Source organism: Leucoraja erinacea, chromosome 18, assembly GCF_028641065.1.
Source record: "Leucoraja erinacea ecotype New England chromosome 18, Leri_hhj_1, whole genome shotgun sequence".
Classification (NCBI taxonomy): domain Eukaryota; kingdom Metazoa; phylum Chordata; class Chondrichthyes; order Rajiformes; family Rajidae; genus Leucoraja; species Leucoraja erinaceus.
In genome coordinates this window covers 24,713,727-24,731,378 of record NC_073394.1, presented here as the reverse complement: position 1 = coordinate 24,731,378, position 17,652 = coordinate 24,713,727, and the positions used below count along the sequence as shown (strand labels likewise).

The 17,652-nt window shown below is 38.4% G+C and overlaps 1 protein-coding gene across 1 annotated transcript in view; it reads left to right on the top strand.

Moving 5' to 3' along the window:
• The window catches only part of LOC129705819 (anoctamin-9-like), a 69,072-nt gene that overhangs the window by 38,848 nt on the left and 12,572 nt on the right, over positions 1-17,652 (top strand). The window contains exons 9-19 of the mRNA XM_055649649.1: positions 455-551; positions 921-981; positions 1,488-1,570; positions 2,920-3,024; positions 5,126-5,290; positions 6,126-6,162; positions 7,052-7,163; positions 9,377-9,434; positions 10,996-11,093; positions 12,831-12,973; positions 16,996-17,148. Coding sequence (XP_055505624.1) covers positions 455-551; positions 921-981; positions 1,488-1,570; positions 2,920-3,024; positions 5,126-5,290; positions 6,126-6,162; positions 7,052-7,163; positions 9,377-9,434; positions 10,996-11,093; positions 12,831-12,973; positions 16,996-17,148 — 1,112 coding nt within the window. The remainder of the gene's footprint in view (positions 1-454; positions 552-920; positions 982-1,487; positions 1,571-2,919; positions 3,025-5,125; positions 5,291-6,125; positions 6,163-7,051; positions 7,164-9,376; positions 9,435-10,995; positions 11,094-12,830; positions 12,974-16,995; positions 17,149-17,652) is intronic.

Sequence of the window (17,652 nt, the reverse complement as noted above, 5' to 3'; positions counted from 1 at the left end):
AAAGTGCACTAGCTTCAATTATGAATATATATTTATTCAGCCTGAGGTTTTGATATCGGTCCGAGGCCTACAATATGGAGTTCTTGAAATGTAATCTATGAATCAGCAGAAATCATGAAGGATGATCCTCTGAATGTGGAGCCTGGTGAGGTGGAAAGGGAGGACATTGGGAACAGTTTATTTGCTCTGTCCAGTGGTTGGAAGAAAAGGTATGGGAAATAGATGAGATTTGGGCAAGACCGGTAGCTATGGGAGTGCTGAAGCTATGTTTCAGGAAGAAGAAGAATATCTTGGAGGCTGTGTGTAAAATCTCAACGTTGGAACAGATATGTTAACTTTGTTTCTTCTTCCATAAATGCTGCCTGACCTGCTGTATTTACAGATATCTAGCATCTGTAGTGTTTTGATTGTCATTCACAATTTTAATTGGCTTTCTTTTCTTTCCGTAAACCAGTAAGGAAATTTGCAATGCTTCTGAAATTATAATGTGCCCACTATGTGATCAACGTTGTCGATACTGGAGGCTCAATGAGACATGTTCCTATGCTAAGGTACTGTATATCATACTGCAAGGCAGTGGTGCTCACTGTTCATGAGATAGAAATGTTTTAACCCCGTTCCGAATAAAACAATGGGTGATTGCTGGCTTTTCAGATTGGCCGCCTTTTCTAGAAGCAGCCTAATTTATTTACTATTAATTTTGAATTGTTGTGCAGCAAATTTAAATTTTGGCCCATTTGTGTCCTGAGGAATCAAGTACCTCCTCTCCAAAATATTCCTTCTATTTTCTCTGCCTGTTTCTTAATATTGTTATTGCAAGGGGAAAGATTGTGCATTAAGATTAGAAAAACTAAGATGTTTTATGCACTGTCACATGTGAACAGTTCTGATGTGAAACCTCTTTGTTTCTATTCCTGCAGGTTACACAAATGTTTGACCATGAAATAACTGTTATTTTTGCAATGTTCATGGCAATCTGGGGTATGTATTCTCTTCAAATCAATCCAATCTTCCACTTAATTGTTTATATAAAAATGTGATCAGGATGTTCAATTCAAAGGTAACGGCAATGGAAATAATAAAACATTTGTACTATAATATAGTACGTAGCATTGCTTCCATTTCTAAACTCAGTGATTCATATTGACGGAATGGATTTACAGGCAAAGTCCAACCATGCCCTAATCTGACCAAAAATATACAGTGCACATATGGTAAGTGACCTGGAATGAAACCTCAGGCAGATCTTTCTACACCCTATGTCAGGAAACTGAAGACAATTGTATCATTTATCAAAGTAATATAATTTAAGAGACCAATTTGATTTCCTGGTTCCCAACTACTTGTCACTTTAACGTTGGGAGGGTCAATTAAACAATATTCTGCCCAATTATATTGGTTTGCCCCATTACACTTATTAACATTCCATTGTTATTAAACCATTAGCCATCAGTAATTTCAGTGAATATCCCTCTCTTAAAATACAGCCACAGTGTTTTTGGAAGTATGGAAAAGGGCCCGAGCAAGAGCTGTCAGCTTCTGGGAATTGTACCACTGGGATGAAGATGAGGTAAAATCTTAACTGTTTTAATTAGCAACATTCAATGCTTTATGAAATGAGATTTTATGAGATTACAATATTGGACCTGATCTTGCTGGAAAAATAATGTATTAATTATAATGCATGCTATGATTAATGCCCAAATCACCCTACAATTCTAGGGGATTATGAGATTCCGTATGAGTTGTGAACCTCTATGATTTACTGATTTGTGACTTTTGGTTCAGGTAAACAGTCTTTAAAACTCCTAATTATTTTATGAACATTTGGATATTAAGCCAATAAATTTGCCATGGAAAATAGCCTGATAATTAAGATACTTTCCAAAGACCTATTGTTAATGCAATGATTGTTAACAGCCCTAAAGAGTCAAGAGTGTTTTATTGTCATTTGTCCCAAACCAGAACAATGAAAAAAACTTGGAATTGCACATTCTCGTTCCTGAATTTAATAAATGGCTCTAAAAAATTTTAATCGACAATTCTTAAATGTCATTCTCTCTCCTCTTTTTCAGTATGTTCTTTCTTTCCCTCTTTCTTTCTCTCTTTACATTTAAAGGATATGGATAATGTTGACAAGCCAGAATTGATTGCCCTATTCTTGACTACTTTTGAAAGTGACTTGTCACTTTGAATGCATTTATGCTCTACATAAATCTATTCTTCTAACCTGTCATTATATAGTTTTGTTCTTAATCTTTCAAAAACTGATAACTTTCATAGGTTATTCTGTGGATGGAGAATAATTCAATTATTCAAACTGATCTTTGCTAGTTCCTGATTTTACTCCATATACCTGCTTTTATCCATATTCCTTTGATAGATTTGGCTAACAACAATCTATCAATCATCTCTCTTTCTGGAACAAGGTGAACAACCTTAAATCTGATGCTCAATCCTGATTGTAAAGGCTGTTATCCGTTTGCCTATACATTGAATTCCTTCCAAGTATTAGATGGCTGTACTTTTCACGTTGGACAGACTCTTGGCTCTAGTTGCTCTGGTCTGAAATGAGACTGAGTGAGCAATGCATCACCATTAACTGTCAAGCCCCCAATATACTACACGCAGTCAATAACTATGAGGACCTGAGGAAGGAATACAGTGAAGAGCAGTGAAGATATGCCCCTGAATAAGAATCAGACATCCATCATTTGAAAATAAAACAAAAAATCCATGCCTCTATGCACAACTATCAACCTTGATTAAACAAGCTATTGCCTTTTCTGTTCATTCAATTCCAGAATGAAGGATAGAGATTTCTTATTTTAATGACAAGTTATAGATTGTTAGTTTAATTTAATTTTACTAGATTAAATGCAAGGTGAAATTTTAAAATGTATTTATCTTGTACATCAGGAGGATCTGGTTCTTGGGTTATTATATAACCCTAATGTATCACCTAAGGAATATACTCATTCGTACAAACGCACAACAGTGGTCATGTTGTTGGCATGTGTGCTGGTAAGTATATATGTAAATTATACACTACATCAACCAGAATTAATAACACAAACCACACTAAGAAAAAGTCTTACAGTGGTAAAACATCATTATGATCTAAACTCTGCAACGCTGTACCAGTAGGCGGCGCGGCTCTGGCCAGCAGCGGCCTCTGCAGCCTGTCCGCGTTTTTATTATTTTTTGTCTGTGTTTTTATGTAGTTTTTGTTATTTTATGTTGGGGTGTGTGTGTGGGGGGGCGGGGGGGGGGGAAACTTTTTGAATCTCTCCCTGCACTGGAGACCCGACCTTTTCTCGTCGGGTCTCAGGTGTCGTTGAGGCCGCAACGAGGAGCGGCCTCCAACGGGAAGAAGCCGGGGACTCTGGTGCCGACTCACCGTTGCCGTCGCGGAGCTGGCCGAGTCCGGAGCGGGTGGAGCGGTGGAGGAGCGCTGCTGCTGCTGCTGCTGCTGCTGCTGCTGCTGATGCTACCGGAGAGTCGGAGGCTCCAACGACAGGTCTGTGGACGGCGGCGCCGGGAGCCCGCGGCTCCCTGGAGGGAGACCGCTTTTCGGGGCTCCTGCAACGGCGAATTCTCCCGCCCGAGTTGCGGGGTTGAAGAGCTCCTGGAGCGGGGCCTACATCACTGCCCCGCGCGGCTGGAATGGCCGCGGACTCTGCGAGCGCACACCGGGGGCTCCAACACCAAGACCCGGTGTGCGACCTCGCACCACCCGGCGTGGCTTTAATGGCCGCGGGACAATCGCCATCGCCAGCCGGGGGCTATGACTTTGACTCTGACATCGGGGGGGGGGAGAGTGCAGTGGAGAGATAAGTTTATTTGGCCTTCCATCACAGCTATGTGATGGATGTTTATGTAAAATGTAATTATGTTGTGTCTGGGGTCTATTTGTGTGTAATGTATGGCTGCAGAAACGGCATTTCGTTTGGACCTCCAGGGGTCCAAATGACAATTAAATTGACTCTTATCTCTTATGAATGCTTGGATGGAAAGGTGCACCTGGATTTAGCTGGCCTTGAGACAGCTGATTTAAAAAAAAAAACATCAGCATTTTAAAAGTCCTGATAATACCTAAGTATGAGTTGAGTCTGTAATTAGGTAAGCTGATCACATCAGGCAGGTTTGGCACTTTGTATCAAACCTTATGGTTGGGTTGAATCGGTGATCAAGTAAATGGCAGTTATAAGGGTATGCACTTCAAGGAAGCAGTAGGGTAAATCAGTTGTTTGAAGGGGAGATTATGCCATGGTTATCAGCATAAGGAGCAGAAAATGAATGGAGGAGTAAAAGGTTGGAAGATGATGATGATGATGAGGTCAAATTATTTGTGCATGCCTCCCAATCCTTAGATTCACGAGATCCCACATGACTAGCTAACGGGACATAGAAGTCTATAACTTATCACCAAATGAAAAAAAACAGCAGATGCTGGAAATCTGAAATATAAAAGACAACAAATGCTGGAAACAATGCTGGCAACAAAAGTAATTAAGATTTTGAGTTCTATATTTGACAGCAAGAGCAAGCAAGACTTATGGACAAAGTATTTTAGGGCAGGTCACCATCATGCCAAACTATTATGTTGGCATTGGCTGCCTGAAGTAGAGCTCTCACCACTTTCTTTGATATAAAATTATAACTGGCACCGTCAATTCCCCTCAGCAGAAACATTGTGGATGTTTACCAGATAAATTCATGAACCAGTTACTTAATTAATGTGGTTAAAAAGCCACGTTGGAAGCCCTGAATGCCATAGTACATCACTCAAACCTTTACCTTGACAATCTGTTGCATCATTTTAACATATTTTAAAATGGATTCAATTCATTTTTTTTATCATCAATCTACACACAATACCTCATAATAAAAAAGCGAAAACAGGTGTTTAGAAATGTTTACAATGTAATTAAAAAGAAAAAGGCTGTAATGTAACAAAATGTGGAACAAAGTGAAGGGGTCTGAATACTTTCTGAATGCACTGTATGCTGGTTATGTCAGTGTTGTCTATCTACCCCCTTGACATCCATATTGTACCAATTTTCCTTATCTATATATGTGATGTTCAATTGTTCAGTGTTTTTGTTTTCCTTTTATTCCATAGCTGACAGTTATTATTAGCATTGCACTTGGAATTGTGATATGTCGGGTTATTTTTGCTGTCCTGTTCACAAGATCTTCATCAGAGTTTCTGAATGACCATGCCTCCACGGCTGCTGTGATGGTCGGTGCTTTGTTGCATTTCATAACGATTCTCATCATGACTAAGGTATGTTTGACACATTTCTTTGTTCAAATTTTACCTCCATATTATAATACCAAGCGTTTATTGTACATCAACATTTATGAAACTTTATGCACGGATACGAGAAGGATTAATGAGCTTGTGTAAAGCCTATGTATTAACAAAATAATGGAGCATGTGATATATCTGTCCACAAAGGCAATATTTTCTTATCTATCCCAAAGCTGCCAAACTTGTAAAGGAAATCCGATTCAGAAATTCAAAATTATAGATTATAATGAAATAATTCTATTGGTCAATTAGTTGCATACATTTTCATGGCAAAAAAAAAAACACATTAACAGGGTAAACAATGAAAAATTAAACTTTAAAAAAAGGAGTGAAGAGTTTATTAAAAAAAAGTACAGGGCGAAGGCAGGGAAAAGCATGTAGAATAAATTGTGTCACACAGGACAGCACGGTGGCGCAGCGGCAGAGTTGCTGCCTTACAGCGCCTGTAGACCTGGGTTCGACCCTGACAACGGGTGCTGTCTGTACGGAGTTTGTACATTCTGCCTGTGACTGCAGGGATTTTCTCCGAGATCTTCGGTTTCCTCCCAAACTCCAAAGAAGTACAGGTTTGTACGGTAATTGGCTTAGTACAAGTGTAAATTGTCCCTGGAGTGTGTAGGATAGTATTAATGTGAAGCCGAAGGGCCTGTTTCCGTGCTGAATTTCTGAACCAAACTAAACAAAAAATACATAATTGGAATGCTATACAATTTATTTAAAGCAAATGCTACTGGCTACAACTCTTGTACTAAAAGAAATGAGAAACACTTCCATGAAGCCAAATAATTGTCGACATTTTGTGTTCCAGATTAATCGTAGGGTTGCCAAGTTGTTATGTGATTTAGGTATGTATGCCTCGAATTTGGGTTAGAGAAAAAATGTTTTTCATGTGCATTAAAAGCATTTTTCAAATATTCTAAAGAGTTATTGCCGTTTTCAACTGGAGATCACACAATTGGAAACTGGATATATTACTACCTATTATGATTGATTTTCATTCTGGTATTATTTCCCTGTTGTATTTTGCACAGTCAATGACATCAACACATGCATGGCTCATATTTCTACATTAGAGAACTTAGATTAAAATGTGTAACCTACAACCTTTACTTTCTAAAGGTTTCCTTCTCGGTCTTTGCTTTTATTCTCAAAGACTGTCGCACATTGATTTACATTAAGCAGCCCAATTAACAATTGCAGTATCTATGCAATAGATGCCACAATCTGTGGTCCTGATAACCATTGTGGTATTGGGCTTGATTGGACCGCTCCACACAATGTGAGTGTACCATCATACTCCACTGCGTTATTGTAAATGTGGGCATACCTATGACTCAATTTTGGCAATTACTGAAAGGACAAAGAAAGTTGCTCCAGAGTCAAAGTTCTCACCATGAGTATTGACGTTTAACTTGTCTTACAATAGAATAAATACCGGGACAAAATAGACATTGTTTGTAAATCAATAGATACACAATCTGTTAATCAAAAAATACTGCAGATGCTGTAAATCTGAAATAAAAAAACAACTTACTAGAAACACACAGCAACAAGGGACCCACACATGAAATGTTAATTCTCTCCTTGTTTAGCCTGTTGAGTGTTTCCAGCATTTTCTGATTTATGCACAGTTGCACGGTTTTAATCTTTCAGAGCTGTTTCCAGACCAAACTCTGGGAAATGATTGGATCTTGTGAAGTATGCTGTTATTTATGACCACCTGGTGTTTTGCAGAAAGACCGCGCACCTCATTGGCACGAGAAAACAACTTCACTGTAAAAATGTTCACATTCCAGTTCTTCACAATGTTTTCATCCATCATTTACATTGCATTTTTCCTAGGGAGGTGAGTAGAGTAGTCTTGTGGTAAATGTACACTATGACAAAGTCCAAATGTAATATTTTCATGTACTTTCACAGCAGCTGATACTCTTGGAATCTGAGATATTTTGCACTCATAAAATAGTAACAAAGAATCGTAAGAAATAGCAGTAGACATAAACCTTCTGGTTTGCTGCACCAGCTCCATTATTCAAAAATATTGTGGTTGATCATTTACATCAGTACCTCTATCCTATAACTACTCTTTGTCCCTTGATTTCATAAACATCCAAAACTCTATTGGTCTCTGTCTTGAATATACTCCGCAACTGAGCCTCCATAGGCCTCTTGAGTACCGAAAACTGAATGATTCTCAAAGTGCAGAGATTCTTTATATTCCTGACTTGAATGGCCAACCCATATTTTTACTCTGTGACTCTTGCTTCAAGTCATCTCATGCAAGAAAATCATCCCTTCATACACTCTGTCAAGCCTCATAATAATTATGTATGTTTTGATAAGCAACTTTCATTCTTTCTGAGGGTGTAGGTATATGTCCTCATAATGCAATACTCCACCACCCTAGGAATCAATCTGGTAATGCATTATGCTCTCTTTATTGCAAGTATATCTTTCCTTGGGTAGGGAGATCAAGCAGGTGGTCTTGCTGGATCCTATAGTAAGAAGCTTTATACTCTTCTACTTAAATCCTCTTAAAATAAACACCAACATTAGCCTTCCTAACTCCCTACTGTAATTTTCAGTGATTCAGGCACTAAATTGTCCAAATCTCTCTGAACACTGTCTTTTAACATTTAAAAATGCTTATCCATCTAATTTTGCTGCGTAAGTTTTTCCACATCATGATTTTTGGCCATCTTACTCAAAGTCCCCCACCGCTCATCAGGTGCCGAGGATTTTTCCCATCGATGAAAAATAAAATTTATTAGTGTTTAAAAAATGTTGAGATTCTGTCACTCCTGTTAATCACACCATGCAGGCCATGCCCCTTCTCGGGGAGGGACTATAATATCCAGAAGTGTGGGCATGGCTCGGCCTCTGCAAGGTGGAGGAGGGAGAGGTCACAACTTGTTGTCTTTAGTGGCCTTGCATCCTGCTTGAAATGGTATGAAACTGCACTTGAATTTGGTGGCCTTGCACCCTGCTTAAAGTGGTAAGAAACTGCACTTGAATTTGGTGGCCTTGCACCCTGCTTGAAATGGAATTTCAAGGAATAGCCGTGTCAACTGCCAGCCCATGAGCCATGAGTGAGTGAGCAGCCACCACAACAGGCTTGAGTGACTAAGCTGCCAGCCCACGAATCTATTCGGCCCACAATGTCCATACTAGCCCTCTGGAAACCTGTCCCTTCACCTCATAACACCCATACTAGCGCTCCAGAATATTGGAATTGGTGGAGAGGTGGAATATTGCGTTGGGGGACCAGCCCTCCCATGTGATGCTGGGACCCAACAGGTCCCACTTAGTCTAGTAACCTACAAACCTGTACATCTTTAGAGTGTGGGAGGAAAGCGAAGATCTCTAAGAAAACCTGCGTGGTCATGAAGAAAAGATAAACCTCAGTACAGACAGTGCCCGTAGTCAGGATCAAACCCGGGTCTCAGCAACTCTACCACTGCCCCATCATGCTGCCTAAAACAAAATGATAAACAAATATATAAACAAAATCATAAAGATTCTAATGCCAAAGTTTTAACAATTTAAAATAATTTCATCCATTACTGTTTTTACATATTGAGCAAGTATGAAGAAAATTATATTGCAGGTATTAGTACAGGTGTGCAATTTTGGGATTATGTAATTTTATTATGAACCTTCATGGAAATGTATTTACTTTATAGCAGGTAGTGTCTTGTGAGTACAATGGTGGCTGCTGTCTATGAATTTTCTGGATACTATGCATTTTAACTGCAAATGAAGTGTAAAATTTTTGTAGCTTCCAATGGTGGTTAAATAATTAAATAAATTTCAAGAAATTGTCCTTGGATAAAGCTATGTTATTTATATTTGCCCCATTGAACTCTTTTGTATATGCTGCATAGCCGTATAAAGTGTATAATGACAATGCTTGATTGGCGAAATTGTTTTCAGATTGCATTGCATGTAGTGGTAGTGGAGATGGTCGTATATCGTGGAGATGCACAACTTGAGCAATGTGCATTTGTTTTGCTTAAATTAGTGAGTCTCACCTGCAGCAAATGATTTGTTCTCTGCTAGGATTAATGGTCATCCAAACAACTATGTGAGAATAGCAAAGCAATGGCGTCTAGAAGAGGTGAGTGCTAATTTATTGATCCACACTTTTCACACAACTCTGAACAATATAAGTTTTAAAGTATTAATAAAATCTATTAAGACAGAACACATCCATAAATTTGTCCTGATTCATAAACTCTTGCTTGGATAGATAAATATTAGTTTTAATTTTCTTCATGTTATTTTACCTTTAATTGGTTTCTCATATTTTTCTCATTTGCCTCATTTTTTACCATTTCCAACCCAACAGATATATGTATTTCAATGAGAAAGTATTGTCATACATCTTATTAATTTTGAGTACTGCCTGTGAAGGAGACAATTCTTTTCAAAGAACACAGGGCAATACCCATAGATGGTGGAGCTGTTATTTCACACCACCAGTGCCGCAGGTTCTAACTTGACCACTAGTCCATGGACTTCGCTCATTCTCCTTGTGACTGCCTGGGTTTCCCCTGAATCTCAAATTTTATCCCACTGTAAATTGTAAATTACCGCAAGCAAATTATACAGCTTCCTATCTAATATTATAACATATATTTATTCTTGCATTTTTAGTTAAATCTGGTCAATTGATTCCCTGAACTATACTAATTGAATGTTGATGGTATTTTCTCCACAATGTTAGGAAATTTCAAAATTTTCACTTTAGTTTACTATAGAGATACAGCGTGGAAACAGGCCCTTCAGCCCTCCGAGTCCATGCTGATCAGCGATCACCCCATACGCTAGTACTATCCTATACACTAGGGACAATTTACTATTTTACCGGTCAATTAACCTACAAACCTGTACGTCTTTGGAGTGTAGGAGCTAACCGGAGCACCCAGAGAAAACCCACAAGGTCACAGGGAGAACGTACAAACTCTGTACAGACAGCACCCGTAGTCAGGATCGAACCTCGTGTGGTAAAGGCAGCAACTTTACTATTGCACCACTGCTGCTTTACTGTGCTGCCCTTTTGCTCTATGATGTAGTAGATAACCATCTTTGGACAGGTGTGAAATAGGATTTCCATGATGTGACTGCTGTCTTTGATGACAAAGATCATGTATTGGAAGATTATGTCAAAGTAAGGTTGCAAAGTATAATGAAAAATAATCATGCCATAAATACTAAGTTCAATGCCAGGTTAATAATGAAGCAAAATGCTGTATTTTAGGGTACTATTGCATCCTTGATAGAAAGTTATGAATATTCCTGTCAATCTTAACGGAAGTAAAGTAGGAAGTAAAGGAACGAAGTAAAGATACTATAATTTTGGGAAATAACTCACCGAAGGAACACAATCTATGTCTGGACACAGTTTTGTGTAAAATCTGTCAGATGTCCTTCCCCGAAGAATTTGCTAAACTACATAGGTTTTAATGATTATATAGTTGCTTGATTCAATCTCAATTACTGATATTCTGATTACAGATTTATATATATTTTTTTTAATCTGAGTTCCATACCAGCCACTGTGGAACTTGAACTTGAGTCTCCAATGATCCTGGCCCCTGGATATTGGTCCAATAAAATAAACATTTTGCTAGCAGGACTGGACAATCAGGAATAGTCTGTGTTCTTTTTCTTTTCAGTGCCATCCAAGTGGCTGCATGACAGATCTCTTCATCCAAATGGCTGTTGTCATGATACTTAAACAAATGCTGAGCAGCTGCATGGAGTATGCTGTCCCGTAAGTCAACCTTCACCAGAAATAAATTTACTTATCACAGAATGTTATGCCCCAGTCCCACTTAGGAAACGTGAACGGAAACCTCTGGAGGCTTTGCGCCCCACCCAAGGTTTCCGTGCGGTTCCCAGAGGTTGCAGGTGGTTGCCAGAGATTGCAGGTAGTGGAAGCAGGTAAGGAGACTGACAAAAACCTCTGAGAACCGCACAGAAACCTTGGGTGGGGCACAAAGTCTCCAGAGGTTTCCGTTCAGGTTTCCTAAGTGGGACAGGGGCATTATAGACAGGATGACAATTGTACTGGGATCAGGTTATTTGTGAGTATTTATATCTAAATGGTATCAATCACTGGAAAGCTAATTGTACAGTAGCCTGAAAGTACAATAATCAAAACCATTGCATCACTTAGCTTTCAATGAAGATCTGACACCATTTTCAAATAAATGGAACTGCATTAGATGGAAGAAGCTCGTACAAAACAATTGATATATTTTGTTGGTACACAAAAAAGCTGGAGAAACTCAGCGGGTGCAGCAGCATCTATGGAGCAAAAGAAATAAGCAACGTTTCAGGCCGAAACCCTTCTTCAGATATATTTTGATATATTTTGTTCCTCAGCTCTCTAAGATTTGAAATATTGCAGGGCTCAGTTATAAGTGCAAAGGGGAGTGGGAGGTAAGTGCTTTTGGCTGATTGCCGGCACTGTCCAGCCCAATATAAAAAAGCATATTATGGATTAGAGTAATATTTAGTTTAGAGATACGGCGCGGAAACAGGCCCTTCGGCCGACCAGCCATCCTCGCACATTAACACTATCCCACACCCAATAGGGACAATTGTACATTTACCAAGCCAATTAACCTACAAACCTGTACGTCTTTGGAGTGTGGGAAGAAACCGAAAATCTCGGAGAAAACCCACACAGATCACGGGGAGAACGTGACAACACCCATAGTCAGAATCGAACCCGAGTCTCCAGCGCTGCATTCGCTGTAAGGTAGCAATTCTACTGCTGTGCCACCGTCAAACAGACTGTGAAATTCTGATTAACAGATTATCAAACAGACTGAAATTCTGAGAATTTACATGAACTCTGCTATTATTCATACATAAAAATAATGAGATTAATGTTTCAATTATTGTATTGATTGTTTGTTCTCCATTTGTTGTTAAATTTTGTCGACCGTATAAAGTCTCTGAGGTTCAAAAGTCAGCAGATGCCAAATTAAAACTTTCCTCAAGATTTCCAATACTGTGATAACAATGTTGATCAAGGTGGAGAGTGAAGGGGAATTGATCAGAAATTAGATTAAGTAAATAGGAGTTAGAAGCAGGATAAAGCTTCTTCTAGGCTTCCCATCCATTTATCTAAATTATAACTATCAATCCACCCTGTGTAGTCCCCCAGAAAAAGAATGTCAAATTAGACCCTTTGCATTTCTGGAGCATAGTACCACATAGTCTTGTGTCTTGGAACATGTACTACATAGTCTTGTGGAGTGCAACATAGAGCCCAAACGAATGTTACAGAAAATACAATTGCACTTTCAGCAGAATGCACACCATATTATACAAGTCCAAAAGCAAACTACTGTTGATTCTGGAAATCCAAAATAAAGAGTCATTGACTAGAAATATTAACTGTCTTTCTCCCAATTGTATTTCCAGCATTTTCATTCTGTGTTGTTAAATGTGACTGGCTGCATATTTCTATTTAATTTCAATTATCTAATTTTGACAGATCCTTGAAACATCAATGGAAGAGGTATCATAAAAAGATCCTGAAGGAAGAAGTGAGAGATGAAGTTAAGCATCATTGGATGAAAAATTACAGCCTGAGCAGTACTGATTCCTTTAGCTTATTCAATGAATTTTTGGAAATGGGTAGGTCCCTTATACTTTAACTTCATCGAACAGTGATCAGTTCTTTCATCAATCTGTACTACAAAAATGTTATTATTCTGGGTTATTTCTCCAAATTCCCCCTTCTTCATTAACCTGTTTTCTAATTATCATGCAACAATTTTGATAGTAAAATAATAAAAATCAATATGATTGCGTGCATTGTCATAAATGTTTACAAGATGCAGAGATGTTGATATATACCTAAGAAACAGGAATAACAAATTGGTTTGCATGCGTAGAATATAGGAGGAAAGATTTACATAAAGAGTAGATTCAGTGAAAGGGAATAAACATGGTATTTTACAAATGGGAATAGAATATGAGCAGGATTGCGATTTTATTTCCCTTTATTATCTATAAAACTGGCTTCTGCTGACACAGTCACACAGGAATTGGCGGTATGTCTACTAAGTTGTCCAATAAATTCATTGCGAAAAAACGTAACTCATATATTGGGGCACAGTATAAAGGAGAAGTGAGTTAAGATGCCAAACAACATTAGCAAACACATATATGGAGAATTGTGTGAAAAAGATCATCATATATTTAACAGAAAATAAAGACAATGAATTGAGGGAAGTCAACTATGACAACTCCAGGTTTCAGATCAATGAGGTTTGAAAATATGTGGAATATTCAGAATCTACTCCATTGCAAGAGAAGTTGGGAAAACAATTCAACTTTTAAGGAACAGAAGATTGTGTGGAGCCAGAATGAAAAAATTATTTGGATGTGATTCTCAATTTGAAGTGCCACAAAATGACTCAACAGACTGATATCTGTTGTAATCGCTGTTGACCATTGTTTATTTATTTGAGAACGGGTTAAAAAAGTCATTGCAATGCAAGGACCTGTTTAGGTCTACAAGAGGAATAATGAAATATACAATGTTTCTATTATAATCACTATTTAATTGACATGATGCCAAGATGGAACTGAGCAGTTGCCTTGCTTGTAGATACCACAATAATACTGAACATTAGAAGTAATATTTGAAGACGAAGAAGTTGAAATATTGGAGAGATATTTGTGCGCATGTAATTTTACTTCAACAAACATTTGAAGTCAGTTACAGGAATAGAAATTAGAACTGAACATATTGTTACATTATTATATAAAATATTAACTAAAGGTCATGGTTTTAAATGTTGTCCACCTGGGACGAAAGCCATATTAAAAAAAAACACATCCCAGTCCCTTCTCTTTGCCCTCATTTAAAATGATTAATTGTTCCATCTAGCATAAAACCAAAGGTCAACATTATATTACTCCCCTGTCACAGCTTCCAGACTCTCCCAAAACACCCTCAAAATAATCTCCTATTTTTTTATTCCAGATCCTTGCCCTGAGATTGAGCGAGAGCCCATTATATTGGTTCCTATGCACCATCCTAAACATTCACATCCCTCAACCACCAGTGGTGTTCTATCTGCAGACAGTTATATCTGCAAAATGTGTTCCATTTATTTGAAGCTGCTCTTAAAGCATCTTTCAAACTCAAACTTTAGTTTTAAAAAGGGAAATTACAACATGCACAAAGAACAATTAGCACCTACAGGTTCTACTCCAAGTCACATCCATCATTGTTTCTTCAATGGATCAGAGTTGGCCTATAAAGAGAATTGGGGATAAAATCTATTTTTATTGCGAAAAATGTAATGTAGAATTAAATTGATGATCCATGGATCATCAGTCTCTCCCAGGCTGATGGTGCTTGCCTTTGTTGGAGAAGGTTACTGGATTGGGGGAATGCATTTACAATTTATTTGTGAAACCACTGATTTCCACCCAGCATCAAATTGGGCCTCTTGTCATACCTCTGGGAGTATAATCCCCCAGCATGTGCATCAATGGGTGGCAGTTCCTTTCAAGCATCCAGAGTCTGCAATATTTTTTCAGCACACCAGGATCAGTGAGTGGCAAGAAGCCTCTTTCTGCTTGAACCGCAGGAGGACCTGTCAGAGTAGCATCAAATAAATTGAGTGCATTTTGTAGATAATACCCTAGAACAATGGTGGTTGAAGGAAATGAATGTTTAGGGTGGTGGATTCTAGCTCCCCTTATCCACTCTGTTGATCAAATATTTTTTGATTTTACGAAACGTGTTAACTGTCCATCATATTATGACCTAGGTGCTTTGTTACCACATCCTTTATGATGGCTTTCAACATTTTGCTGACAACTGATGTCAGACTGAATGGTCTATTCATATACCTATCTTTGCTTTTCTCTTAAAAACTGGCACCTTTTTCTGCTGCTTCTCGCCTGCTGGAATTGTTTTGCAGAATCCACAGGAGTTTGTAAGATCATTACCAATACATATTATTGGATTTTGCACATCCCCAATCCTTTCCACTCATCACTATATTTCATATTTCATGTATTTTGTGTTTCATGATTGTTGGCAGATCCCTCCTGGGATAATTAAAGTTGTATCGTATGGTATAACAATCTTTACACCTGAGAAGTAAACAAATCTGGAGAAATTGTCTAGGTTTCAGTGCCATTAATCTTTCTGTGATATTAATTATTTTTAGATCCTCTTTGATCATTTCTTCTGCTCAATTTATTGTGTCTTTAATGCGATGCCAGATCAAAAAGATTGTTTAATGTCTCACCCATTTCTTAATTTTTCTTAATGATTTCTCCTGCGATTGTGTTATGTTGTAATGTAATCTACTATCCCCACACACTTGTACTTAAGTGCTTGTGCCTACATATAGTAAGGTCTAAGTATAGTAAGATATAAAAAAGGAATTTCACTGCACCTAGGTATACTTGACAATAAAGTACCATTGAAACATTTATCACTCTCTACCCCCCCCCCCCCCCCCCCCTCCTTCTCCCCTCCACTCCATCTGTATAAATGTTCTGGTCACTTATTTGTAATTCCCAATGTTTAGGTGTACCATGTTTATTGGCAACTTGCTGGAGTTTAGAAGAATGAGGGGGGACCTCATTGAAACATACAGAATAGTGAAAAGCTTGGATAGAGTGGATGTGGAGAGGATGTTTCCACTAGTGGGAGAGTCTGGGACTAGAGGTCATAGCCTCAGAATTAAAGGACATCCTTTTAGGAAGGAGTTCAGCAGAAATTTATTTAGAGTTATAGAGTGATACAGTGTTGATACAGGCCCTTCGGCCCAACTTGCCCACACCGGCCAACAATGTCCCAGCTACACTAGTCCCACTTGTCTGCACTTGGTCCATATCCCACCAAACCTGTCCCATCCATGTACGTCTAACTGTCTCTTAAATGATGGGGTAGTCCCAGCCTCTACTACCTCCTCTGGCAGCTTGATCCATACACACACCATCCTTTGTGTGAAAAAGTTACCCATCGGATTCCTATTAAATCTTTTCCCATTCACCGTGAACCTATGTCCTCTGGTCCTCGATTCCCTTACTCTGGGGAAGAGACTCTGTGCATCTACCCGATCTATTCCTATCATGATTTTAAGATCCTCCTGCGCTTCATGGAATAGAGACCCAGCATACTCAACCTCTCCCTATAGCTCACACACTATAGTCCTGGCAAAATCCTCGTACATTTTTTCTGAACCCTATACCCTTTAGGAATATCTTTCCTATAACATGGTGCCCAGAACTGAACACAATATTCTAAATCTTATACAACTGCAACATGACCTCACAACTTCTATACAAGAGGGTGGTAAATCTGTGGAATTATTTGCCACAGAAGGCTGTGGAGGCCAAGTCAGTGGCTATTTTTAAGGCAGAGATAAATAGATTCTTGATTAGTACAGATATCAGTGATTATGGGGAGAAGGCAGGAGAATGGGGTTAGAAGGGAGAGATAGATCAGCCATGATTGAATGACGGAGTAGACTTGATGGGCCGAATGGCCTATTTATATGGTCTATCACATGACCTTAATTTAGTCTTATTTAACTTCACGTTTCTTACTGAATTAATTGCATTGACATTTTGATTTATTTGATTTGTTACTGACAAATTTATCAATATATTTTCATTTTCAGCAATTCAATATAGTTTCACCACAATATTTGTGGCAGCCTTCCCATTGGCTCCATTGTTGGCACTTGTAAACAATCTATTTGAAATTCGACTGGATGCGCGAAAAATGTTACTGCTTCAGAGACGGCCAATACCACGAAAAGCAAAAGATATTGGTAAGGCTCCAACTAACAATCTCTATTTTATCTTTCAAAACGAGGTAAGTATATTAATGTGTATGACTTCTGAGGTAAAGAATATATGATTATAACTGAAGATATTCAAATAAAATTATCAATGGACAGCGTGGTTTATTATTTGTGATGCATTTTACCTCTTTTGAGGTTCAGTACCTCATTACTTTTATTCATCCTCAATATCCTTAGAAACTTCTATTTGTTCAGTGATCTATTTGTTGCAGATCTATCATTACACCTAACACAATTTACATAGCGATAGTTTCAGTCAGAAGTCATAGGCATGTTCAGAAGTCTATAAACTTGCGTATTCAAGTACATTTCAGTACATTCATAGAACATAGAAAAATACGTGCAGGCGTAGGCCATTCGGCCCTTCAAGCCTGCACCACCATTCAATATGATCATGGCTGATCATCTAAAATCAGTACCCTGTTCCTGTTTTTTCCCCATATCCCTTGACTCCTTTATCCCTCAGAGCTA